The sequence below is a fragment of the Fragaria vesca genome, linkage group LG1 (genome assembly GCF_000184155.1).
Source record: "Fragaria vesca subsp. vesca linkage group LG1, FraVesHawaii_1.0, whole genome shotgun sequence".
Taxonomy (NCBI): Eukaryota; Viridiplantae; Streptophyta; class Magnoliopsida; order Rosales; family Rosaceae; genus Fragaria; species Fragaria vesca.
In genome coordinates, this window is record NC_020491.1 from 4657859 (window position 1) to 4681847 (window position 23989).

The 23989-nt window shown below is 37.7% G+C and overlaps 5 protein-coding genes across 5 annotated transcripts; 2 read left to right on the plus strand and 3 right to left on the minus strand.

Moving 5' to 3' along the window:
* Window positions 1-1061: 1061 nt before the first annotated feature.
* On the minus strand, window positions 1062-7419 carry LOC101297180 (serine hydroxymethyltransferase, mitochondrial-like). The gene is made up of 16 exons (XM_004287355.1): window positions 7296-7419; window positions 7159-7209; window positions 6965-7051; window positions 6760-6881; window positions 6274-6350; window positions 5270-5394; window positions 4473-4565; window positions 3898-3990; window positions 3604-3801; window positions 3265-3369; window positions 3033-3102; window positions 2761-2861; window positions 2272-2383; window positions 2074-2184; window positions 1814-1988; window positions 1062-1694 (listed from the first exon to the last, which is right to left on the minus strand). The coding sequence occupies exons 1-15, from the start codon at window positions 7377-7379 to the stop codon at window positions 1840-1842; spliced, it is 1578 nt and encodes a 525-aa protein (XP_004287403.1). The 5' UTR covers window positions 7380-7419; the 3' UTR covers window positions 1062-1694; window positions 1814-1839.
* A 1572-nt stretch (window positions 7420-8991) lies between these two features.
* Window positions 8992-11659, plus strand: LOC101300657 (pentatricopeptide repeat-containing protein At1g11290-like). The gene is made up of 2 exons (XM_004287367.1): window positions 8992-9084; window positions 9349-11659. The coding sequence occupies exons 1-2, from the start codon at window positions 8992-8994 to the stop codon at window positions 11551-11553; spliced, it is 2298 nt and encodes a 765-aa protein (XP_004287415.1). The 3' UTR covers window positions 11554-11659.
* An 839-nt stretch (window positions 11660-12498) lies between these two features.
* LOC101302687 (hexose carrier protein HEX6-like) lies at window positions 12499-14602 on the plus strand. Its single transcript, XM_004287373.1, has 3 exons — window positions 12499-12628; window positions 12750-13072; window positions 13237-14602. Exons 1-3 carry the CDS (start codon window positions 12499-12501, stop codon window positions 14302-14304), a joined length of 1521 nt encoding a protein of 506 aa, XP_004287421.1. The 3' UTR covers window positions 14305-14602.
* On the minus strand, window positions 14255-21226 carry LOC101298354 (CBL-interacting serine/threonine-protein kinase 8-like). Its single transcript, XM_004287359.1, has 14 exons — window positions 20824-21226; window positions 20321-20383; window positions 20150-20221; window positions 19937-20044; window positions 19780-19854; window positions 19615-19668; window positions 19370-19495; window positions 18830-18919; window positions 15983-16105; window positions 15780-15899; window positions 15386-15502; window positions 15135-15191; window positions 14972-15046; window positions 14255-14840 (listed from the first exon to the last, which is right to left on the minus strand). The coding sequence occupies exons 1-14, from the start codon at window positions 20980-20982 to the stop codon at window positions 14739-14741; spliced, it is 1341 nt and encodes a 446-aa protein (XP_004287407.1). The 5' UTR covers window positions 20983-21226; the 3' UTR covers window positions 14255-14738.
* A 1529-nt stretch (window positions 21227-22755) lies between these two features.
* Window positions 22756-23989, minus strand: LOC101299817 (F-box/kelch-repeat protein At3g06240-like). Its single transcript, XM_004288831.1, has 2 exons — window positions 23903-23989; window positions 22756-23818 (listed from the first exon to the last, which is right to left on the minus strand). The coding sequence occupies exons 1-2, from the start codon at window positions 23977-23979 to the stop codon at window positions 22756-22758; spliced, it is 1140 nt and encodes a 379-aa protein (XP_004288879.1). The 5' UTR covers window positions 23980-23989.

Consider the following 23989-nt stretch of genomic DNA (forward strand, 5'->3'; position numbering starts at 1 on the left):
TCCAGCAGAGTAGCTATTAGAGAAATGTAGCTATTCATTGACAAATTCTCTCTCTTGAATTGATAAATTTGCCAATTTTGCTTATCAATTTCTAAATTTGTCAACTTCTTAAGTATACTGCTGGAGCAAAGATTCATTTAAAAATTGACAAATCTCAATTTTTTTTTAAATTTATTAATATTGTTGGAGATGCTTATGTTTGTAGAAACGTTTCAACAATGTTTAAATAATGAAACTTGGAAGTTACGATATTTTACATGCATTCAGTAGTCTCTCTTGTTGCACTAGTTATGTTTATGCATATCGATGGCTTATTTTGTAGACATTTTCTAATAAAATTAGATTACAAACTCGCTTTCCAGTTTTTTGTCAATTAATTGGAAATGTTCATTTAGATAGAGCTTATCGTTTGATATTATTTACACATCCTATTTCGCTATTCACATACCTTATCTATTTTTCTATGTACTATAGCTAGCTAGTTCAACTTTATTTTTCTATGTTATACTATACAGTATACACTTCCATACATGCCTCTTCTCCATCGTCAAAGTATGTGATCTAGTTGTTTTGGGACAAAGTGCTAATGTCTTGATGAGTGTGAAGATGGTGAAGTTTGTATGAGCCAAGCAATCGTCATGTTTCAGTTTGGTTCACTATAAATAGCCAAGTAATTGTCATGTTAGCTCGTGATATTAATTGGTAACTGTTATATCATTAGCAATACGAGTAATTCTCTGTGTTTGAAGTATTTGTGACCTTTAGGTTAGCATATTAGTGAGTTGTAGCGGCACTTCCACGTACTTTGGACAGTTTAAGGTTTAGAAGACCAGCTTACGCGCCTGTAGAAAACAGCAAGACCAGGGTGGTTTCTTCTCCAAGCCGCACCGCCGGCGTTCCCTCCGTTGTGTCTCGGTTTGGGAGCGGATGGTAGATTAGTTTCTAAGGGTGCTAGTTCAGTTTTGCTTCTAGCCTAGTACTCCTAGGCATGAGGTCTCGTCAACTTTATATGGAAGTTGGTGGCGGTGCTAGGGTGTGTGCACTGGTTCTTGGATGGTGAAAGGGTGCTGATCCAGTTTGCCCGGTGAGTGACTACACGAAACAAAAAGAACTAGGGCAATCCTTTGCGTGAATTTCGAGATGACAAAATCTATATTAGACTACGATATTCATGAAATGACAAGAACCAATAGAACCTATATCCGAACTGAAAATTGAAATATATGCAGAAACTAAGTCAATCACCAACAAATTTCAGACTTGCACGTATAAAGACATTTAACACAAGACGTAATGTAAGAGTAGTTGGAGGAAGATCGTTCACATATTAGAATACAAAATGAATATTTAAACGAGGCCGATAAATTTATACAGTTAAGCTTCCATCAAATGCTCTTAAACAGATCAAAGCTGGGAACAATAATGACAGTTCATGCTGACAAGAGCTCAATGGATACAAAAATAGTCTAGGTCATTGAAAGGATAAGGAATAACTACCCTAATGTGGACAAGCTTCGGCACAAGAATCAATGAAACAATAAACAAGATCCAAACATGTACATAGATTCTTCATTATTGTATTGGTGAATGTCTACCGTGTTCCTTGCATGAAATTGCAGATTTTTAAGATCGCTATCTGCTTTGGCACTGTAGTCATCTGCAGGCACAATTGTTGCCTGTTGAATAAATTTGTTCTGCAAAAATGAAAGAAAATGAATAAGCAAGCAATTCCTTAAAGCATGCTCCAAAAATGATTCAAAAACATCTAGCAAGGTGGCAATTCACTTGGCAGAGGTGCACATAGGGGATTGACCTGTAACAACGCTCCACGAGGTTTCTTCATTCTTTGTATCTCATTGTTTCTTTCTCAAATCCAATAGTTGGAAATTCTTTAGCATACTGCTCAACCTCGTGGCGTAGCTTTGCAATCTCAGACTGGATTTGACTATCTGATTCCAGAGTTGCCACAAAATCCTTTAACTTAGTACCTGCAATCACATTCATGCAAAAAATCTGCATGAGCATTACAAACAATAATATATTTCACATCCACAATATTGTTGCAGAATACACCTTTTGTAGCAGCCTTAATCTTCAGGGCTATCTTCACCGCTACATCAAAATACTCGGCTACTTTTGCAAAGTCATCCTCCATAAAACCCCTCGATGTGAGAGCTGGGGTCCCTGAAGAATCAAACACAGGACCTTGATCAGAATAGAAGTACCTAGCTAATGACCCGCAGCTGAAGAGAAGATGAATGCAGGTCTTACCCATACGTATACCACCAGGGACCATGGCAGAAACATCCCCTGGGACAGTATTTTTATTTGCTGCAATATGAGCTGCTTCCATAACCTTTTCAACTCTTGAACCATCAATTCCCTGTCAAAAATTCCAAAAGAATATACTGATTATTTTCATGTATACCAATCATGCACCACAGCAGTCTCAGTGGAGTCATCATAAAACCCCGCTTTCAAACCTAAAATTTGGCTATCCACAAGATAAATGGCAATTGAGAATCTCAAACCTAACTTTGAAACCAAAGACCTATTCTAGAGTTCAATACACTCTTGTCTGGAGTTGTTCAATCCAGTAGTATTATCTTTGAGTAACCATGGCATAATCATTCCAAGGGAATAGATTTGGTCTAACAAGCAGAGCCAGAAAGTATCATACTCGGTCCAAATAAATCTCCCTGTTACACAGAAGGACAAATAAGAACAAAGCAATTATAAAAAATAAGAATCTCCTTTTACCTTTCCCCTCAAATTCACTAACACTAAATGGTTGTCGGTTCCACCAGAAACAAGATCATAGCTCTTCTCTAGCAAGCTCTGCATGTTCAGAGGGCATAAAGCTATAAGCGAAAAAAAATAGTGGGACAGATACTTTAGACAATAATGGAAACAGATTATTGTCTACATTTTGGATAGCAAAGATACTCCAGAAAGCCTCGTTAGAGATTCAGAACCAATTAAACCAAAAGTATTGCTAATAAGGATAAATGTCTTGAAAACGTGGCGATCACAGACCTCTGCAAATTTTGAGGAATTCCTGAGAACTTGCTCTTGGTAAGCTTTGAACTCTGGAGTTGTGGCCTAGAATTGTAATGTAATCAGCAAGAAAAATTTATTAGTGGCTATTTTCTTGAAGAAAAAACTCAGAGAGGGAGAGAGACTGAATGATCATTGAAGAATATAGATGCAAAATATGATCAGATGTAATAGATATTTCATACAACAAATATATAGACAAATTACCTGCTTGAGTGCAACTGCTAACCCAGATATGGTGTGATTGTGTGGACCACCTTGGAGTCCAGGAAAGACGGCTTGATTAATTTTGTCTTCATAGTCATACATAACCTGTAGAAGGAAATTTAAACCTTAAGTACTTCATTCTAGCTGCACCATTTTGGGACTCACTATAAGGAACACCAAACAATGCACACCAAAATTAGTACAGTAAGATCAAACCTTTTTCTTCCATTTTCCTCTTTCATCTTATTTTCTCCTTAACTATAGGCTTCCCTCTGAATAATAAAAAGGAAAAACTATAATGCACTTAAATGTTTCTTATAATTTAGAATTATAACTTACTTCTTGCCCTTGCTTGTTTACATTTTTGACCCCCTTCCTGAAGAAGATCATAGCCCCTCGAGGGCCACGAAGTGACTTGTGAGTTGTGGTTGTAACAATATCTGCATACTCAAAAGGCGATGGAATAACACCTGCGGCAACCAATCCGCTGATGTGTGCCATATCAGCTAACAAAATAGCTTTCTGCTTATCACAGACCTGACAACAAAACACAAAAATATCTCACTTGAGGATGGAGTATTATAGATTTTTATTGATCAATGGCACAATGATGAACATCAACCCAAAGCTTACCTTGCGTATGCGTGCATAATCATACAAGCGTGCATACGCACTGGCACCAGCAACTATTAGCTTGGGCCTGAACAGTGTGGCACTTTTCTCCAACTGCAGATATATTTTGGTATAGGTTAGCCCTCAACTAACAATGATTAAAAACCAGGGTAGTTAACCATGCAAAGAAATAGTTTCCATCTATTACTTCACTGTCACATGATGGTGATTCGTTAGAACTGTAGTGACATGAAAGCCAAATATTCAGTATAACATGTTAGAAAAAAAAAAAAAAAAAAACTTGAGTTGTCACTAAAGCTAAATAAAGAATATGTTCCTGGTTCTATTCATTATTTGAATTTCACATGTCATGATTATTTACACTGTAGATTGTAATCTGCATCTCCATAGTTATACACACATATTATAAATATAACCTACATAACATTAAACCACCCAACAACTTCTTTCATCCTATTTCTGAGTCTCAATGAAAGCAAGTCGTATGAGAAGCATATGCCACATTCATACAAAGTCTGACTTTTAAATCCTTGGAGTAAAGAAGTTAGAGAAAAGAGATGGGATAAGCACTGTACCTGATCATAGTCAATGTAACCAGTGGTTTCATCCAATCTGTACGGCATTGTCTCAAAGAATATTGACACAGCAGATATTTTTTTGGTGTCGGTCTGGAAATAATAGAAAATAGAAAATGATCACACAGTAGCATTTTGATTTACACATTATTACAAAAAAAAAATGATGTGTCACATGGTTGTCAAGTCATTTTCTATTATTTAAGATCCTGGGTGGAATAGTATTGGAAACTACTAAAGTAGGGCTTTTACGTAGACAGCTAATTATGCATCGATTGATAAGAGTATTGGTTTCTAAGCTTCTTGAGGATGTGATTGGCAATTGACATCTGTGCTTCCTGTTCTTTCGCTATGCAAGTTAAGTCGGAAATACTTGTGCAACTTACGAATTTAATTCAACAGCTCAAGACCATGTTCAATCTTTATTAATTAGGCATAACAACTCCTGATCCTCTTACGTAAGATACTAAAACACATTAGAAAAAACTAGAGCTTCACTAATATCCTCAATCTTTCTAAAACATTGTTTATATCCTGTATCTTCTCATGAAAATATCTTTAGTCTGACATCTACATGTTTATATTACTTGAATAATTTTGTATATTTCTTCAAGTCGTCTGTGAACCTTAACGTGTTAGACCAGAGGCAGTGTTAGTACAATATACTTTCCATGCCAAAAAGTTGGAGAGATAAAGTCAGTAGACTATCCTTCAATCACAAAAGTCATCTTTATTAACCTCCAAAAGCAGAACAATATAGAATAATAATCAACAGAAGATGTAGAAGATATAGACACCTGATAACCATGAGAAAGATGTCCACCATGAGGCAGATCAAGAGCCATAATTCTTTCATGAGGTTTCAACAATCCAGTGTACACTTGGAAGTTAGAAGGGGATCCAGATAATGACTGGACATTCACTGAAAGAAAAAAGATGCGACATACGGGTATTTAGTATACATTACTTCATGAAAGTTGTATCATTTTTAATATGACTCTAAAGAATGACATGCTTTATCAGACAGTTCAGAATATAAGCTCAGTACATGAAAGATGATCATGAATAACGTTTCAAAATAAATGGTTGACAAATTTTACACTAACATGTTACATGTGGATCCCTTTCCAATCCCTTCAAAATAATACATAATAAAGGCAGTTAAGAATCAGATTTCTTGAAAGGCCTCCTCAGAATTTTCCACACGCCATTGTATTGCAGCCACATGAAAGACTATAGTTAATATTTAGAGAACATTGGTCTCTTATTCTTTACTATTGAGTGCATTTTTAATTTTTATAGTGTACACAATGAATGAAACAATTAAAGATACAAACTTTCTATATTGATGAACAATAGATTGTCTGCCAATAATTTTATTCTTCCAACAAAAAATATTCAGAAAATGGGAGAAGGGAAAAAAAAAAAACAACGAAGGCTTTTAGGCCATAGAAATGACAACCAGGTTTTACCACTCATATTCGAGCACCAGCACCCAAGTATATGCCCAGTTGCCCACAATCAATATAAAGCACACAAAGCAGAAGCATTTTAATTTCATTTGTAGTACTAATAACTGAGCTTACAGGTTTGGCCTCTTTAACTAAACATTAATATGAGTTTCTGGACATTAAGGAGTTCAAACCGCAAAATAATATATTTAAAAAAAAATCAAATAAGTTTATTGGCTATACTTGTGGGAAGCTAGCGATCAATTCAAACTAGTGAAATTTCAACTTAGATGAACCAAAAGAGAAAATGCAAGTGAACTGATGGGAAAGAAAAAGTTTAGCTACATTACCTCCCCATTTTGCAGGATCTAACTGAAAAGCTTCAAATGCGCGTTTTTGGCAAAGGGTCTCAGCCATGTCGATGTATCTAGATTATAAAAGAGAATAGTCACATCAAGTGTATTTCATGAGAAGACGTGACCAAGAAAAAGAAATATGGACTCGTACATGAACATGCATTACAAATTCACAACCAAACAAATAAATAAAAACAAACTAATACTAGTAATAAACTAATAATGATCCATCATCTAATATTCTCTCTTTAATGCCAAAAATAAATAAAACAAACAGAAAAGGTTGTTGCTTTCTCATCAGGTTTATAAATAGCATCACTAGATTGGACAACACGGTTTTTCTCAAATGACAACCAGCAGACCCCTTCCCACCCCCCAAAAACAGATTTAATACGGAAGCAGAAATGTGGTTCCAACTCAAAAGTTGTTGCATTGGATAGGATAAATAGCTAGAAAGGAATTGAACAAGGATCCACTTACTCATTTCCTCCGTAGTATCTAGCACCGGGATATCCTTCACTGTACTTGTTGGTCATGACAGACCCGACAGCTTGCATCACCGACAGAGATGTGAAATTCTCTGAAGGAATGAGCTCAAGCCCCTACACTCCACAAACAACAAATCAAAAACCAAACTTCAATGCTCAAACACTTCATTATTCCTCAATGCCAATTACAAAATTACCTTCCATTGCCGAGCTTTTTCGAGCTCGATGATATCATTAATCTCGGGATCAATAACCTCAAGCGGCTCATTGAGTTGCTTTATCCACTGAATTCAATCAGATCAAAATTCCACACATGATCAGCATCAATTCGACTAGACATAAATAGAGAAATCCAGATCCAAAGCAAAACTCATATTAAAAGGAAACATACAGTAGCACGAGCTTGCTCCTTTTCCTGAGCTGCTTGGCTGGACAGACCTGACTGCAATCCAAATCAACAAGATGAAGTCGAATCTTCAAAAGAGATGAACATAAAAAAGAATGACGAAGCAAAACGGAGATGATTACCATGTGGTAGACGGAGCCGCCATTGGCGCCGACGAGAGGTTTAAGCAGGGGCTTGTTGATGAGTCTGCGAAGCGCCATTGCCATTTGAGTCAGGGTCTCTCTGGGTTTGGTGGGAAGAGAGAGAGAGAGACTAGTAGTGACGAGGGAGAGAGGCGGTCGCAATTTGTATATAGTAGTGATTTGCGTAGTGAGTGGGCAAGTATGGTTGGGTTGGTGCTGACGGTGACTGTAATAGACGCAGGACCCCACGTGGATCCGACCAGGCCTTTCGTCACTTAGTGGTCGCAACGTCACTAGACGATCATATTAGCCTAGACCAAGTTCCCAATGCTGGTTCTCCGGTAATAAAATTACAAACTAAACCCAAAAATGATTTTATCGGTCTGGAAGAACTATTTTATATTTTTAAAGACCAGGGACTCTAAATTTTTTTATTTCATCTTATTTTTGTTCTAATTAAATTAAGCGCTCATTATAAGAGTACTTCTCTTTCGACCTCGGATCCTCACCTCATGTGTTGGAAACACTTAGAACTATTTTTTTGAGTTTCAATTTTGTTAACGGTATTAGTATATATGTATGATAGTGTCGCGTGGATAACCGAATCAAAATATTACATTTGAGCTTCTCGATTCACTTACATCTGGGTACGTAGAAGAATTTTCACTAAATTAATCGAAAATTCTAACATGGTACGTGGTTAATATGGGCCGCCTTTATGTTAGGCGCGTGTAACTCATGCGCGGCTTAACTACACATTTGTTTGTTGGGACTAAGTGCTAAATAGAGGCAAGTTTGGTTAATATTCATGTTTGGTGTCATGGGGTACAAAACTTAATGAGTTACGTAACACCTTACTTTTATTCTGGCCTCCATAGATAATGTTATAATGAATACTCAGATTGGTCATCTTTAGATAATACCTTGTTTTCTAAGGGAAATTCTATGGTACATACTCGTATGTGATACCTACATTTACAAATGTGACAACATATTTATAGTCAAAGTGGTAATGCTGAGTCGTATTGTTTATAATCTTGTTCTAATAATTGTAATTACAAAATGTATAACCATTTTACAACTTTTTGAACAAATTGTTCTCATAGTTGTAATTTTGTTTAACTTCATGCATGTAAATAGTGTAAATAAATTTGGTAAATTTTTTCTCAATGTTGTAATTTGATTCATAACATTGTAATTTTTGTTCAAGTACATATAAAATAAAAGTATGATATACATCCCAGTATCAACCCAGCACCAACAAACTACACTAATCCGGTTCAACACCAAATATGGGTCGATATTTATGTAACTTAAGGTAAGGTAGACCACATGAGTCCACAACAGTCCTGCAAAAAGAAGAGGTGTGAGTACCAAACGTGCACCAAGTCCTTACCTCAGGCCCTCAAGACTGCAAAATATATAAATCGCTGGTAATAGATTATCGTTTGGCAAAACTAAATTTGGTTAATTATCAAAGGCTGCACATTTTACGATTTAAGCCCCTTCTTCAAATAAAGAGATTGCAATTGTAGGGCTAGTAGTGTAAGTTGATTACATCTTAGCCTCCTATGAGGCTTATGACTGCAGCGGTTGGCATATTAGCTTCCCTCCACAAATTCATCTGAAACAGATAGGAGGAGTGGATAACTGCTCCCCAGTTCCCAAGGATGCCATTTGTCTAGAAGTCTAGATTATGGCTTCTCTACCTTCAGTTGCTGTTAGTGGCAATATCAAGCTTGACCAAGAATTCAGAAAACATCCCACAAGTTCTATTTCTTCAGAAAAGGTATTACTCTACACTCTAGTCCAGTCTTTCTTTCCTTTCACTTCTGTTGTTGGTTTGCATGTCTTGTTAAAGATACTATCTTCAGTTTGTTTATTCGAATTTTGATGTTGGGTGCTTATTTGTAGCTTTTTGCTGTTTTCAAACCATGAAAGCTAGTACTTAGCATTAGTTGCAGTGTGAAAAGTAGAAGCACAGCTTTCAATTTCAATACTTACATGATTTGCATCCATGAAACTGATTTAAAATCTGTTTTTGGTATGTCAGAGTGGAATTGCAAACGTGTCGTATCAGAAAAGTCAGACCATCACAAGTTTGGATGGAAGTTCAGAACCCAGGTCTCTGGACTTCCGAGAAGCTCTAGAGATATTTAGAGAGGGTTCTAATAAGGTTGATTCCTCTTACTATGTTCCTCTCTTGCAAGAATGTATAGAGAGGAATTCGGCTTCCAATGCGCAAGCTGTGCATGGGCACATCATTAAGACAGGAAGCCACCAAGATTTGTTTGTCACAACTTTCCTTGTCAATGTTTATGCAAAGTGTAGAATCATGGAAGATGCTCATAAGGTTTTCGACAAATTGCCTAAACGAAATGTTGTTTCATGGACAGCTTTGATGACAGGTTATGTTCACAATTCGCGGCCAGAACTTGCCATTCGGGTTTTCCTGGAGATGTTAGAAGCTGGGGCTTATCCTACCAATTATACTCTAGGAATTGTTTTCAATGCTTCATCTACTTTGTACTTGATTGAGTTAGGGAAGCAATTGCATGCCTACAGTATAAAATACCGGATTGACTTTGATACTAGTATTGGAAACAATCTTTGCAGTTTATACTCCAAATGTGGGAACTTGGAATCCGCTTTTAAAGCATTTAAGAAAATTAAGGAAAAGAATGTGATCTCTTGGACTTCAGCTATATCTGCTTGTGGTGATAATGGCGATTCTTCAAAGGGTTTGGAACTTTTTACTGAGATGCTTTCAGAGGGAACCGAGCCTAACGACTACACCCTGACCAGTGCCTTGAGCTTGTGTTGTACAATGCAGTCTTTGGGAGCAGGGATGCAGATACATTCCTTAGTCATTAAACTTGGCTATGAGTTGAACCTTCCGGTAAGAAATGCTATCATGTATTTGTACCTCAAATGTGGCATGATTAATGAGGCTAGAAAGTTGTTTAATGGAATGGGAGATATGAGCTTGATTACATGGAATGCAATGATTGCAGGTCATGCCCAACTTATTGATCTTGCAGAAGACGATCTTTCAGCATACCGAAGTGGAATTGAAGCTCTTAACATTTTCTTGAAATTGAATGGCTCCGGGGTGAAACCTGATTTATTTACCTACTCAAGTATCTTAACTATATGTAGTAGTTTGGTGGCTTTAGACCAGGGAGAACAGGTTCATGCTCAGAGCATCAAAAGCGGGTTTGTCTCAGATATTGTAGTAGCAACTGCGCTAGTCAATATGTACAATAAATGTGGAAGCATTGAGAAAGCAAGTAAAGCGTTCATAGAGATGTCTACAAGAACGCTGATATCGTGGACTAGTATGATTGCAGGTTTTGCGCAGCATGGCCGGACTCAGCAAGCACTACAGCTCTTTGAGGATATGAGAATTGCAGGAGTCAGACCAAATCAGGTTACTTTTGTGAGTGTTCTATCTGCTTGTAGCTATGCTGGAATGGTCAATGAAGCACTTGGTTACTTTGAGTCCATGAAAAAGGACTACAGGATCAAACCTGTGATGGACCATTATGCCTGCCTTATTGATATGTATGTAAGGTTGGGTCGGTTAGATGAAGCCTTTGGTCTTGTCAAGAAAATGGATTTTGAACCGAATGAGTTTATATGGTCAACCTTGGTTGCAGGTTGTAGAAGACATGGACATATAGACAGGGGAGTTTATGCTGCTGAACAGTTGCTCAAGCTCAAACCAAAAGATACCGAGGCTTATGTCATGTTGTTGGACATGTACATCTCTGCAGAAAGATGGAAGGATGTTTCTAGGGTGAGAAAAATCATGAAAGAGGAGAAGCTTGGGGAGCTGGAGGAGTGGAGCTGGATTAGCATTAAAGACAAGGTTCATTCATTTAAACCCAATGATAAATCTCATCCTCAAAGTGAAGTTGTTCAAAAGTACGTTGATAGTTTGATTGATCAAGTCAAGAGTCTTGGATACAAGCCAGTAGAGAGTTTGGAATTAACTGATGAAGACAAAGAAACCACTTTGTTCTCTTCTACATCTTTCCATAGTGAAAAGTTGGCAATTGCTTTTGGATTGTTGAACACACCAAATGCTGCGCCAATTCGGGTCATCAAGAATATCAGTATGTGCAGGGATTGCCATAGTTTTGTTAAGTTTGTATCATTACTGACTTCTAGGGAAATTTCCATTCGAGATAGCAAGCGCCTTCACAAGTTTTTGAATGGAAAATGTTCATGTGGAGATTTTGGAGCTCTTCTTTGATATCTTTTAGCACCAAGAGTGGACAGAGTCCAGGGTTCTTCCATCTGTTGTGAGATGTTCAATTTGGTGCAGAGAAAGATGTCGAAAAATTCATGTTAAATTCTTATCCTTCATTTAGTTTGGAGGACCTCCATCTATACTATGTTCTTATACTCACTGCTTACTTGCTTAGTGCCTGTACAGCAGGCTCTAAGAGCTGCTGCTTCTAGCCAGACTTCCACTGATATTTACTTAGAATCAAGAACCTACTTGGTAATTGGGATGTACTTTGAGTCCGAGTATATATGTAGTCTCTCAGTACCCTTGGTCACATTCACCAAATTGTTTAAAGTTGTGAATGAGGCTGACAGACGAGTTCAGTTTTTGTTGCTAGAATGAGGCACGATAATTAGACCACAGCATACTATTTCGATTAAAGAAAAAGCAATTTAATGTGCAGATGGACAGGAAATATGATGAATGGCATTGTGTTGGTTTCACTCTGTAGGAAATTAGGCCCTTGTAATCATATTGCTTCGATTTGTGTTTTTTTCTTGCCCGCATGATCATGGTGAGCAATATATAGGAGAATGGAGACAACCGCTACTTCTACAACATCATTCATTTCACAGAGTTTAAGAGTCATCCAGTGAAATTTAAGAGTTTATACTTTTTAGTGACCGTCTTATATTTATTCTATCTTGCAAAGTGATTTTTATTTCATTCAATGTTCTTGGACTACTGTGTGTCATATATGGTCACTGAAGTCCAAATTTATTTTTTTGAAGACGACGTCCAAAATTTAGTGTATCATTCATTTTGAACATTCCACGCTGAGGACTTTAAGAAAATTGTTGATGTCCAGCAGTCAAGAAAGACTGCTCTTGATATTCTCAATTTATATCCCAATAAACTCTTAGATTCCCTCTATGTGCTCTTGTGTCTCTGCTTGGAAGAAGAGTAGCCATGGCAGCCGGGTTAGCGATGACAAGTGAGCACAGGCATTACAATGGCAAGTTGACTCTGCTTGTGGTGTTATCTTGCATGATTGCTGCCATGGGAGGTATCATTTTCGGCTATGATATTGGAATTTCAGGTCAGTCAGCTTAGTTTTCTTCTAAACATTAGTACACATTTACACTGATGCTGAAGACTGAGCTAGTGCTTTTACAAAGTTCATCAACCTAAGTACCTAAATATGTAAGTGATTTATGAAGGTGGAGTGACTTCAATGGAACCATTTCTGAAGAAATTCTTCCCAGAGGTTTACACAAAGATGAAACAAGACGCAAAAGTCAGCAACTACTGCAAATTTGATAGCCCTCTTTTAACCACGTTTACATCCTCTCTCTACATAGCTGGCCTTGTAGCTTCCTTCTTTGCCTCTTCTGTCACCGGAGCATTTGGCCGCAAGCCTTCAATCCTGGTAGCTGGTGCCTCATTCCTTGCTGGTTCAGCTCTAGGTGGCGCAGCTGTTAACTTGTTCATGCTAATAACTGGTCGCATCTTGCTTGGTATTGGAGTTGGCTTTGGAAATCAGGTACCACGCTCAAATATGGCGCGCATGTTATGTTGTCAGACCGCCAAACAAATGCTTACATAATTAGCAACATAACATGACACATTTGCGGTGTTTGCTACCGTTGCTTGTGACGACATAAAACATTACTTTTATGTTTTTTCCTAATCAAACTCCCTTTGCAGGCAGTCCCACTTTATCTCTCAGAAATGGCACCACCAACATTCCGAGGAGCAATCAACATTGGCTTCCAACTATGTGTTGGCATTGGAGTACTGTCAGCTAACCTCATCAACTTTGGCACCGAAAAGATCAAAAGCGGCTGGGGCTGGCGAATCTCCCTAGCCATGGCAGCAGTTCCAGCTTCATTACTTACACTAGGTGCTCTTTTTCTACCAGAAACACCAAACAGCTTAATCCAACGCACAAATGACCACCAAAGAGCCAAGCTGTTGCTACAACGTACACGAGGAATGGAGGATGTGGAAGCAGAACTGGATGATCTCATCGAAGCAAGTAACAGGTCGAAAACAATCGATCACCCTTTCAGGAAAATTGTACAAAGGAAGTATAGGCCTCAACTAGTTATGGCAGTAGCTATGCCATTCTTTACACAGCTGACTGGAATAAATGTCATCTCTTTTTATGCTCCGATCCTTTTTCGGACAATTGGTCTAAGTGAAAGCATGTCACTATTGTGTGCGGTCATTAGCACAGGAGTGGTGGGAACGGCAGCAACATTCATATCAATGCTTATGGTGGACAAACTAGGACGAAGAGCTTTGTTCCAAATAGGAGGTATTCAAATGTTTGTGTCCCAAATCATTGTAGGCTGCATTATGGCAGCTAAGCTTGGTGATGTTGGTGGCTTGAGCAAAGTACATGCATATTTGGTACTGTTCTTCGTGTGCATATATGTAGCCGGGTTTGCGTGGTCTTGGGGACCCCTAGGATGGTTGATTCCGAGTGAGATTTTTCCGTTGGAGATACGATCAGCTGGACAAAGTATTACAGTGGCGGTAAACTTTCTGTTCACTTTTGCTATTGCTCAGACATTTCTTCCTATGCTCTGCTGCTTCAAGTCTGGTATGTTCTTCTTCTTTGGAGGATGGGTGATGGTAATGACTGCATTTGTGTACTTCTTGTTGCCTGAGACTACGAATATTCCTATTGAGAAAATGGATGAAGTTTGGAAAGAGCATTGGTTTTGGAAGAGGATTCTGGGTGAAGGGAGCAAGGACATCCAGCTGTAAATACTAAAGGTAAGAAGTTTGATACTATGGGTTCTCGGTGTAATATATTGAACCTTGTACTGTTATTGGTTTTGACATGTTTTCTAGCAAGTAAATGAGGATGAAAACAACAGTTACCCTATAGACACACCCCCACCTCCCCTAATGGATCATTTTCATTTGTCAACCGCATAGCTACATTTCTTCAATCCGATATAGAACTGTCAGCTTGTACAAATTGCACTAAGACCGCAAGACAACACATTAACTCGATACAAACTCACTAAAAACCAAAATAAAAGTCTCTTCCTAGTTCATTTTCCTGGATCCTATATTACAGCAGTATCAAGATAGATGTGCAGATTAGAACCTCAACTTAATGCCCCATGCCTCCAAAAGCGTTGTCAAGTACAAGTCCAGCAATGACCGTGGAGTGAAAGCAGCTGTGTAAGATATCAACACTTTCTACTTTTACTCTTGCTGATCCTTGATTTGCTAGATTCAGTAGGCGGTTTCCAGATGATATCCTCAAGATTGCTACAAAAGTTCTTGTAAAACTGTAGAACAGTAGGGAATCAGAAACTAAAGATAAAGCAGTACACTACTCGCAAGGAGAGACACACCTGACATGAGTACACCTAAAGGTGAAGTAAGTTACCTTATAATGAGATTCAAACTAAAAACTAACCTTGAGGAATTCACTAGCATCTCCAGCAGCTTTCTGAATGTCTACCATATAATAGGTTGGAGCAACTTCGAAAATCTTCATTCAATAAAGAAAAGAATCAGGGATTCAATTTACTAATTTAAAAAGCGTTATTTCAGGCTTAGCATCAGAAGTGCCTGCTTACTTCGAGAATAATGGAGAAATGAGAAGTTTTATTTGCCGAAAGACCCTCCACTCGCATCTGAAATAATAACAGAACAGAGTGTGTTGCTTTAGTAGTTGATGTTTCAAGAAATGTTATCCAGTCCTAGGAAACACTCACATTAGACAGTGAAAGACTGAATAAAGACTTTGTATATATCATGATATTGGAGAAAGAAAAAATAAATCACGGACCAAAGGTGTGGAATAGTGTAGAAAATCCTAGCTGTATACCTTATAGTTGCGGATGTGTGTCTTGAAACCCATTGATTGTGCAACAACTTCCATGCTTGATAGTACGACCTTTGCTGGCTTTTGTGAGACAAAGCGAGTCTGATACTTCATACAATCCTATGAATGAGGAAAGAAATTAATACATTTTTATTACTAGCAAACTGACACAAGAAAACCATATCTCTTATGTGACAACATTGAAATCCATGATGTTCAAGATTAATTTCAATTCATTCATAGTGTGACAGATTGAAAGATAAGTTTACTAAATTAGCTAGTTTCCAGGCTGCAGATATGAAATACCCAACATGTAATGGCCACAATACAAATGTAGAGGTATCATTTACTCAGCTACTATAGATAGAGGGAAATAAATTATAAGCTAATGTCTTACCTTGCCACGGTCAAACATTGACGCCAGGTTCAGGCCTTGAGATAAGATGATCAAGTCAAATGCATTAAGAACTAAAGGACCCATGTCCTCACTTCCCTGGTGCTCGCTATCCCTTTCTTCCTACATAGAGCCATATATATCAAGCAAGTTAATATAGCTTTCAATCTCAACTAAGTAATGTATCTTCTCAAAACCTTACCAACCTCGGTCTCGTCAAAGACAGCATTTACATCATCAAGATTTACATCTTCATATTCTAATATTTTGGGAGGAACATAATTTTTCTGAAACCACTCATCATTTCTGATCTGTTGAATTGTAATACGCTGCATTGACACAAAGCCACACACGATAAACACATTTCAGAAACGACTCGGTATAACTAACGGAAAGTAATTCAAAATAAACCTTATAACATTACTACCAAGAATTCAATCCACAGACTTCAATTATAGTAATTAGTCTAGTTCATACTTTTCTGATAAATCACCACATCTAGAGAACCTTGGTGCGGCATTATAAAGGCCTTGAGATAAGAGGTTTATTCCCATTAACAAAGGACCCATGTCAGAATAAACCTCTTATAGTAATTAACAAAGGCGCACATCAAGACTATTCAGAATAAGGTAATGCTAATGGGAATAAACCTCTTTAGATTGCGTATGATGGTGAAAACATAGAATTACCAAACCAAATAAAAAGATCCATGGCTTGCATGGCTCAAACAAGGGGACACAGATGGAGCACCACCTTCCCACTATTAGATTGATAGGGTTCTACATTATTAAGAACTGATCGCTGATTGTTAGTACGCTACAGATAAATTATACTTCGCATTGTTTTTTCTGTTCTAATTGGAAAGAAACTTATTAGAGAACTTAAAATAATTGCAGAAGCCAAGCATGTGAAACTCTGAATATTAATAATAAAACAGTATTCATAGTTGGTAATAACTAACCCCCTATTCTAATTAGAAATCCAATCCCCAAATACAACTTATTCATGTTTAGAATTTTCCATTATATACAAATAGTACCTAAAAAAAATCTGCAAGCTATAAGTACCAACTTTAACAATCACATTACCGCTTTTTAATTGTTAGAAAGCAAATATTACATGTGTTTCTATGGAACATCCTAGTAGCCTATTCTTCATTTGAACCATATAGGAACTAAAAGAAATAGTGTTGCAAGAACTTAGACCAGTATAACCAAACAGCCAAATGCGTTCTTCCACATAATTCTATCATACTAGCATCAGTCCATGGCCCCAAACCCCAGAATGGTGAACTAAAGCAGATTAATGTATGACAAGGTATTGTGTTTAAGGTCCAAGGGTTAATTATAGGGTGATAATCTGGGGAAATGAGTGTTGTTGTTAGAGAACAACGAAGGGTTCTTGGACATAGGAATTCTGGAATCACACAAGAAGGGTTCTTGGAAATCAGACAAACTCACAAAGATTTCAATCAAGAGATACTCTATGAAAGAAAACACAAGCAATTCACTGGTTTCAAGCAATACATAGTGACCCTTATATAGAGCTACAAGCAATTCCACTGGTTCAAGCAATACATAGTGACCCTTATATAGAGCTACAGAAGATACCCGAACCCAACATTCAAAGACCCACATCAATGACTTCTAAACGCCTATTATTGCTAACTGACATGAAAGACATTCAAAAACTGCAAACATGACCCAATTCGAAGAATGCATCTTAAATGAAACATCTAAAATCATGTAACTGACAACTACACGGACTCCAGCAAATCTAATAATTCTAGACTTTTCTAAAATTTATCTCACTTTTGTTTCATCCATTGTCGACATGTGTATCTCTGATCTCCATCAACCCTCCTGCACTTGGTACAACTCATGAAGAGGAGTTCAATTAACTCCTCTTTGTTAGCCAGGTATAATCTATAGGTAATATGCACTTATGCAGGCAGGCAATGGACAGGCATTATTTATAGGGTGTGGATCGGTTGGCATCTTTGGTTTTTGGTAGCCACGTATAATCTATAGATAATATGCAGGCAAGCAATGGACAATAGGGTGGGATGGGTCGGCATCCGTGGTTTTTGGTAGAGTCAGGCATCAAAAAAGGTTTCTATGCTTTTTCCTCGTGGTATGAGTATGGTGTAAGGTGAAATTCAAAGGCTGAACTGATTTGAGGAAAGATGGATTCTCCAAGGCATAGGCATTACTATAGATCTGCTTAGCCACCTGGAAAAAACACATTCTTTTTGAATGCAACTTGTCATCCTCCTTAGATGCTGCAAAAACACCACCATCAAATTTGCATATGTCATTATGTCCCTCATCGGAAGAATCATCCTCTGCAACATGGAGTTTTTAATTTTTTATTTTATTTTTTTCGTTTTGTCTTGCTCAGTTCTGTCCCGATGTCTTCAGCACCTAAAACTTCTTAAGTTCTCTTCAAGCTGTTCCTGGGCCCAGTCTTGTTCTAATGCCTCTATCGAGATATCTAGATATGGATGTCATGCTCATATAGCTCGTGTTGTCAAATTAGGATATATAGCCTTTCAGGGGGCTGCTAAAATAACTCCTCATTCATCAAACCCAAAAGAGGTAGTCCTGTGCTAGTTGTCCTTTCCTTCTATGGTTCCAGATATAATGTAGGACAACCTAGTGGTACTGTGTTTAAGGTCTCTGAAGGGTGAACTGTTGGCTATTACTCTATGGAAAATGGGTGCTGCGGTTAAAGAACTGGGATATAACTAAAACTCTAACTATCAAAGTTGAGATGTACCGAAAAGAAAATTCAAAACTGTCAGCATAGGTTTAACAGACCGTTTCTTATCACTTAAAAGTTAAAACACAAAACTTGGTAGTACTTCTGAACAGTATTTCTCTTTTGCCATTTGTTATTATGAATTAAACAACTATTCCTCATGTTGGATGGTTACATGTTATGCAATTCCATGATATGTATTGCATATACCAAAGCAACATGACCCCCAAAACACTGACACCTACATTTTGTGCACATAAATGAGCAAGTCTAGAAACCTAGCCAATACTTACAGTTGCAGGATTTGGATCTAGAATGCTATGAATCAAGGATTTTGCTCCCATCGGAAACCAACTTGGGCATGAGAACTGTGCTTTCTCAATCTGCAGAAGAAAAATGACAATGGCTTATCACATCTGACATTTATATATTATAGCACAGTTTCAAATCCTTCATCACTAGTAGATATCAGATGAGGCAAAATAATTTGAAAAAAGAACTAAGCTAGAGTCCAGACAATGAAATGAAATAGCCTAGAATGTCTGCACGTCAAAATTAGGTGAAAGGACTTTAAAAAGTAAGGAACAGAGGCAGTATTTCATGTTCCTTCACATTTCACAACCAAATGCATTAGTTTGAAAAACTACGTGATCGACAATTCTTCAGAAGCATAGTTCTCAAATCTACAAATTAAGTAGACTACGTAAGAGAAAACATTAATTAGTCATACAACTTTAACAGTTACACATATTGGTCCAAAATACCAGTTCATAATTCTTGTACTCCACACCACAAACAATAATAAAAATAATAAACATGAAAGAGGTTCATGCCTTACTATATAATGTGGTCAGGTCAAGCTCATCAAATGGAAGGTATCCAGCCATGAGAACATACAGGATGACCCCGCAGGACCAAACATCTGCCACGGCACCATCATAACCCTTGTGACTGAGAACCTAGAGCAAGGAATTACAAGATAAATACAAATCAAAGCAGTCACATGCATGAAACAAACCATTTCAGCACTTGAGGTATAGTCAAAATCCAACTCAGAAGGTGGCTAAATTTATTGTACCTCAGGTGCAACATAGTTAGGGGTCCCACAAGTCGTGCGAAGGAGGCTGACTCCCTGTGTGCAAACAACATACATTGATTATTAATATGCCAACAATCCCATACTATATCTCTCAACTGTAAAAATGTCAGAAAAAAAAAGAGAGAGATGAGACCAGAATCTTACGGGTTCAGGCAATGCACTCAGTCCAAAATCTGAAATTCTTAAATTTCCGATGGAATCAAGCAAAAGATTTTCCGGCTGCACAAAAAACAATGACATGAATTTCACAAGACAGCAAGAAACAATCACAAATATTTGGTAGATGCATTAAAAGGAAGACCTTTAAATCTCTATGATACACTCCTTTGCTGTGGCAATAATCCACTCCATCAATAAGCTGTTGGAAGAATCTCCTGGCTTCACCTTCGCTAAGACGTCCGTGATGAACCTGAATAATCAACAATTTTTTCTCAGTGTTAACATCGTATCACCACTTTCTTAAACAGTCCATTGCCATCTTAAGCACAGGCATTTGAAGTCAGAGACTACTCACAATTTTATCAAACAATTCACCACCAGTAATGAACTCCAATATTATATAAATCTTGGTCCGACTCGCCAGAACCTACACCACACAACATCATCATAGAGTCAGTTAGCTACCTACATTTCTCAACATTATGCGTACAACTACTTAAAAGTCGGGAGTAGATATATCACATGCCTCGTGCAAACGAACTACATAGGGATGCCTCACAAGCTTCATTATAGATATCTCCCTCTTGATCTGCATCATAAACATCAACATTTCAAGCTCAACTCCCTAATCCAAAACCAACTCAATCAAAAATGGTCAATATTTCCTCTCCAATCAATTCAAAATTAAACATAGCAAACAAGTGAATTGACTCCCAAGTTACAACAACCTAAATTCGAAACTCACAAACTTTAGAATCATTTTTCAAAAACAAACACAAATATTCAAACTGGGTCAAGCTCAAGTTCCTAAACCAAAACAACCCAACTAAAATAAAAGTTGCAAGCTTTGGAAATTTCTACTCGATCCAAAACCAACATAGATGATCAACAACCCAACTAAGAAAGTTGCAAGCTTTAGAATCATTTTCTAACTGGGTCAAGCTCAACTCCCTCACCAATACAACCCAACAGAAAAAGTTGCAAACTTTACTCAATTCAAAACCAAAAGGCTGCACTAATTGGGTTTACCTGGTCGACCATCTTGTGCTTGATGATGGAGCTCCGATCGATGATCTTCATGGCCACACTCTCACCGGTCTCAGTGTTCTGAGCAAACTTCACCTTCGCAAAGGTCCCTTCACCGATCGTCCTCCCAATTTCATACTTGCCAACTTTCCTAACCACCATTTTTTTTCGTCTCTCAAAATCTCAGCTTTGGGGGCATTTCTCTCTTTAAAGACTTCAACTTTCAACTTCAGCTTAAAGAGAGTGTATTGAGTTGGGTTTCTTATCTGATTTAGACAGCAATAAAGAGCACCAGAGTCCGAATTTTCAAATAAAGCTTACATTCTTTTCATTGTTTGATTTTGGAGCTTTACCCTTAGCTTTACTCTTTAGTGGTTGATTGGGTATAAGCCTAATGTTGAGGTGTAGTTGGTCAAGTTGAAGTGGTACCTTGTTGGCTGTTGCTTTGGACAACTTTCCTATTCGTTTGCTTTTCGGATTTTTCCACGCCTTCATAAATTCATTCTCAAGAAACCGGCCCTTTTTTTGTTTTTTCTTCTTTTCTATGAGCAAGATCCCCAATCATTTGAACAACATTAGTAAACTGTCAAATTGTAAGTTTATAATTTTTATCTCTTTGTCTTAAAACTGATTTAGCTAGTTCAGTCTAAGTTTCGTTTGACCATTCGCATCATCTCGGATTAGTTTGGTGGCTTTGTTGAATCATATCGATCTACTTCACTTATTATGAATGATTATGAATGAATAAATAATAATATTTTTTAAAATATTATTTTAATCTCTGAAATAGGTAAATACTAAATAGCAAATAATAATACATTTTTAAATACTATTTTAGTCTCTGAAATAGGTAAATAGCTATTTTGCACATAACTAGATTGTGTTCCTAGCTATGCAGTTAGGATTTTCATGAAAGTTAAGCTTGATGTTATTCTGTCCTCACTGGCTTCAGAATGAGGTACATGTTGACTTGTAGGTCAATGCAAGCCAAATGGCCTGAAAAGGAGGTAACAGTAAGGTGAAGATTACTCGAAAGGGCTTCATCAAAAGTTTTAGTTTCAGTAGACCATTTGACTCAAAAGGGATTATTAGTAATAAGGTGAAGATTGTTATAGACTTATGGTTGTGTGGCTTAGTGCGACCATACGAAAGAAAAATATGATGTTGTGTAGTTCCTCTTGGCAATTACTCTTACATATCAAAAATCGTAATCAGACACCATAAACCTTATATGGTGTGTGCTTATGCAAGTGGTTGGAAGATTGCTCTCCCCTCCTTTCTCTGCAACATTATATGGTACAAGATCTCAATCAAGAACTAGCGTTTTACCAAATTTATAAGAACTGAATCTTTGCTTTGCTGTAATCCCATAGTTTTTAGTACATTCAGTATGTAAGATAATTATGTATTGGTCACTCAGCACTGGTGTAAACTACACATCCATCTTTTCAGTTTCTTTTGCATTTTTGATCCAGTTGATGCAACCTATAACTGTTTGATTCTTGAGAGTTTCAGAATCAGCAGCAGAAATGACTGCAAAGCTGTACAACTGCTAGTACTCTAGCTAACCAAAATAAGAAAGCTAACAGGTTAAAATGTGACAGTTCAACCTCAACACAACGGAATCGAGTGATGATTACAGAAACAGATTTTAGTGACACTGACTACACAAAGTGAAAAACCAGAGGTTTGAAGTACATTTGCAATCGACAAATGACTCGGCTAGTAGCTCTCTCATCCATTCGGTTCATATCTTTTTGCTTGCTGAAACTTCAGAGCTAACCGGAAATGGAGAGTAGAATTTTTCTTGATAAAGCACAATCTTATTATTGATAAAGCACACACAGAAACACAAATCAAAGCAGAAAAAAAGTTCGGCAATCGGTTCTAAAATGATGTAGCAAAACTAGCATCATCATCGGAATTTTCCAGCCATTAATCTTCATCAGTGCATTCATTCAACAAAACAAGGCTCTCCATGTGAGTATCTACAAAATATGAGTCGTTTTTATAAGTAGATTTATCAGAATCTCTTACATACCCACCGAAATGAAGATCTCTACTCTCTTGGGTATAGGGTTCATATGAGAACAGTTCATCCCAACGTTTGATCAATAGAAGTTCTCCGTTGTTTCTGAAAGTGATCACCCTACTCACTCCTTGTTTGCCAACATCAATATCGAATAGCTTAGTCCATGATTCTACCACGCCATACTCTTTCATGATCCACACGGAGCCTGAGTAGTATGAATCTAAACAGACCTCATTATCCGGGACCAGAGATAGTGAACCATTCATCAAAACCACTGTCATATTCAAGTGAGGCTTCGAAGCTAAACAGCTAGGAAGTGCAATTTCATAAAAGACCTCATTGACCATATCGAAGGCCATGATCACATTGCACGAAGAACCCTGTCCTGGTGGAGTATGTGCAACCCAGTGGAATGCACCTGACATAAAGGCCTGTGGTGAAGACTTACTTTGCACCAGAATATACATAGGACTGGGGGCGGCAACTTCTCTCCATGAGTTAGTACTGAGGGTGAAAATCTCGACTAGAGGTGGAACAACATAATGGTTTTCTTCCTTGGAATAGAAAAGTCTTACCAGCTTGAGGTCCTTGGTAATGTGGTCACAGCCAAAACCAAGAATCTGTTTAACAGGAAACCACGATGGAAAGCCTGTTTGAAAGGAGGTCTTCACTGTTTTGTTCAAAGAAGGGTTCCAGAAAAAACACTCCGACCTTGCGACCATGCAGACTATCCCATTCATGGAGCCCACAATCCGGAAGTACTCCGACGAGAATTTGTGTGCCGGCTTGAGTTTCAAGGTGGGATTGTGGGGGAAGGATTCATCATCTTTGTGCAAAGCAAAGCACTCTTCATCATTGGTAGTGACATAAGTTCGAAAACCATGGTCGTCTTCATCACAATACTCGTAAGAGGAGTAATGTCGAAACAAAATAAACTGGTCCAGCAGGTTGCTCCTTTCACCCTGGCTAGCTTTATGATGAGCATGATTGAGGTGGTTAGTGATGAATGCAGGGCTAGAAATGAGAGAATGCCATGTTTTCGAAACACACCTGAATCTCAACAGTGACTTCACCGGTACTCTGACCAGTATCTCTGTCAAACATTCATTCGGGAGATAATCAGACATCCTGCACTTT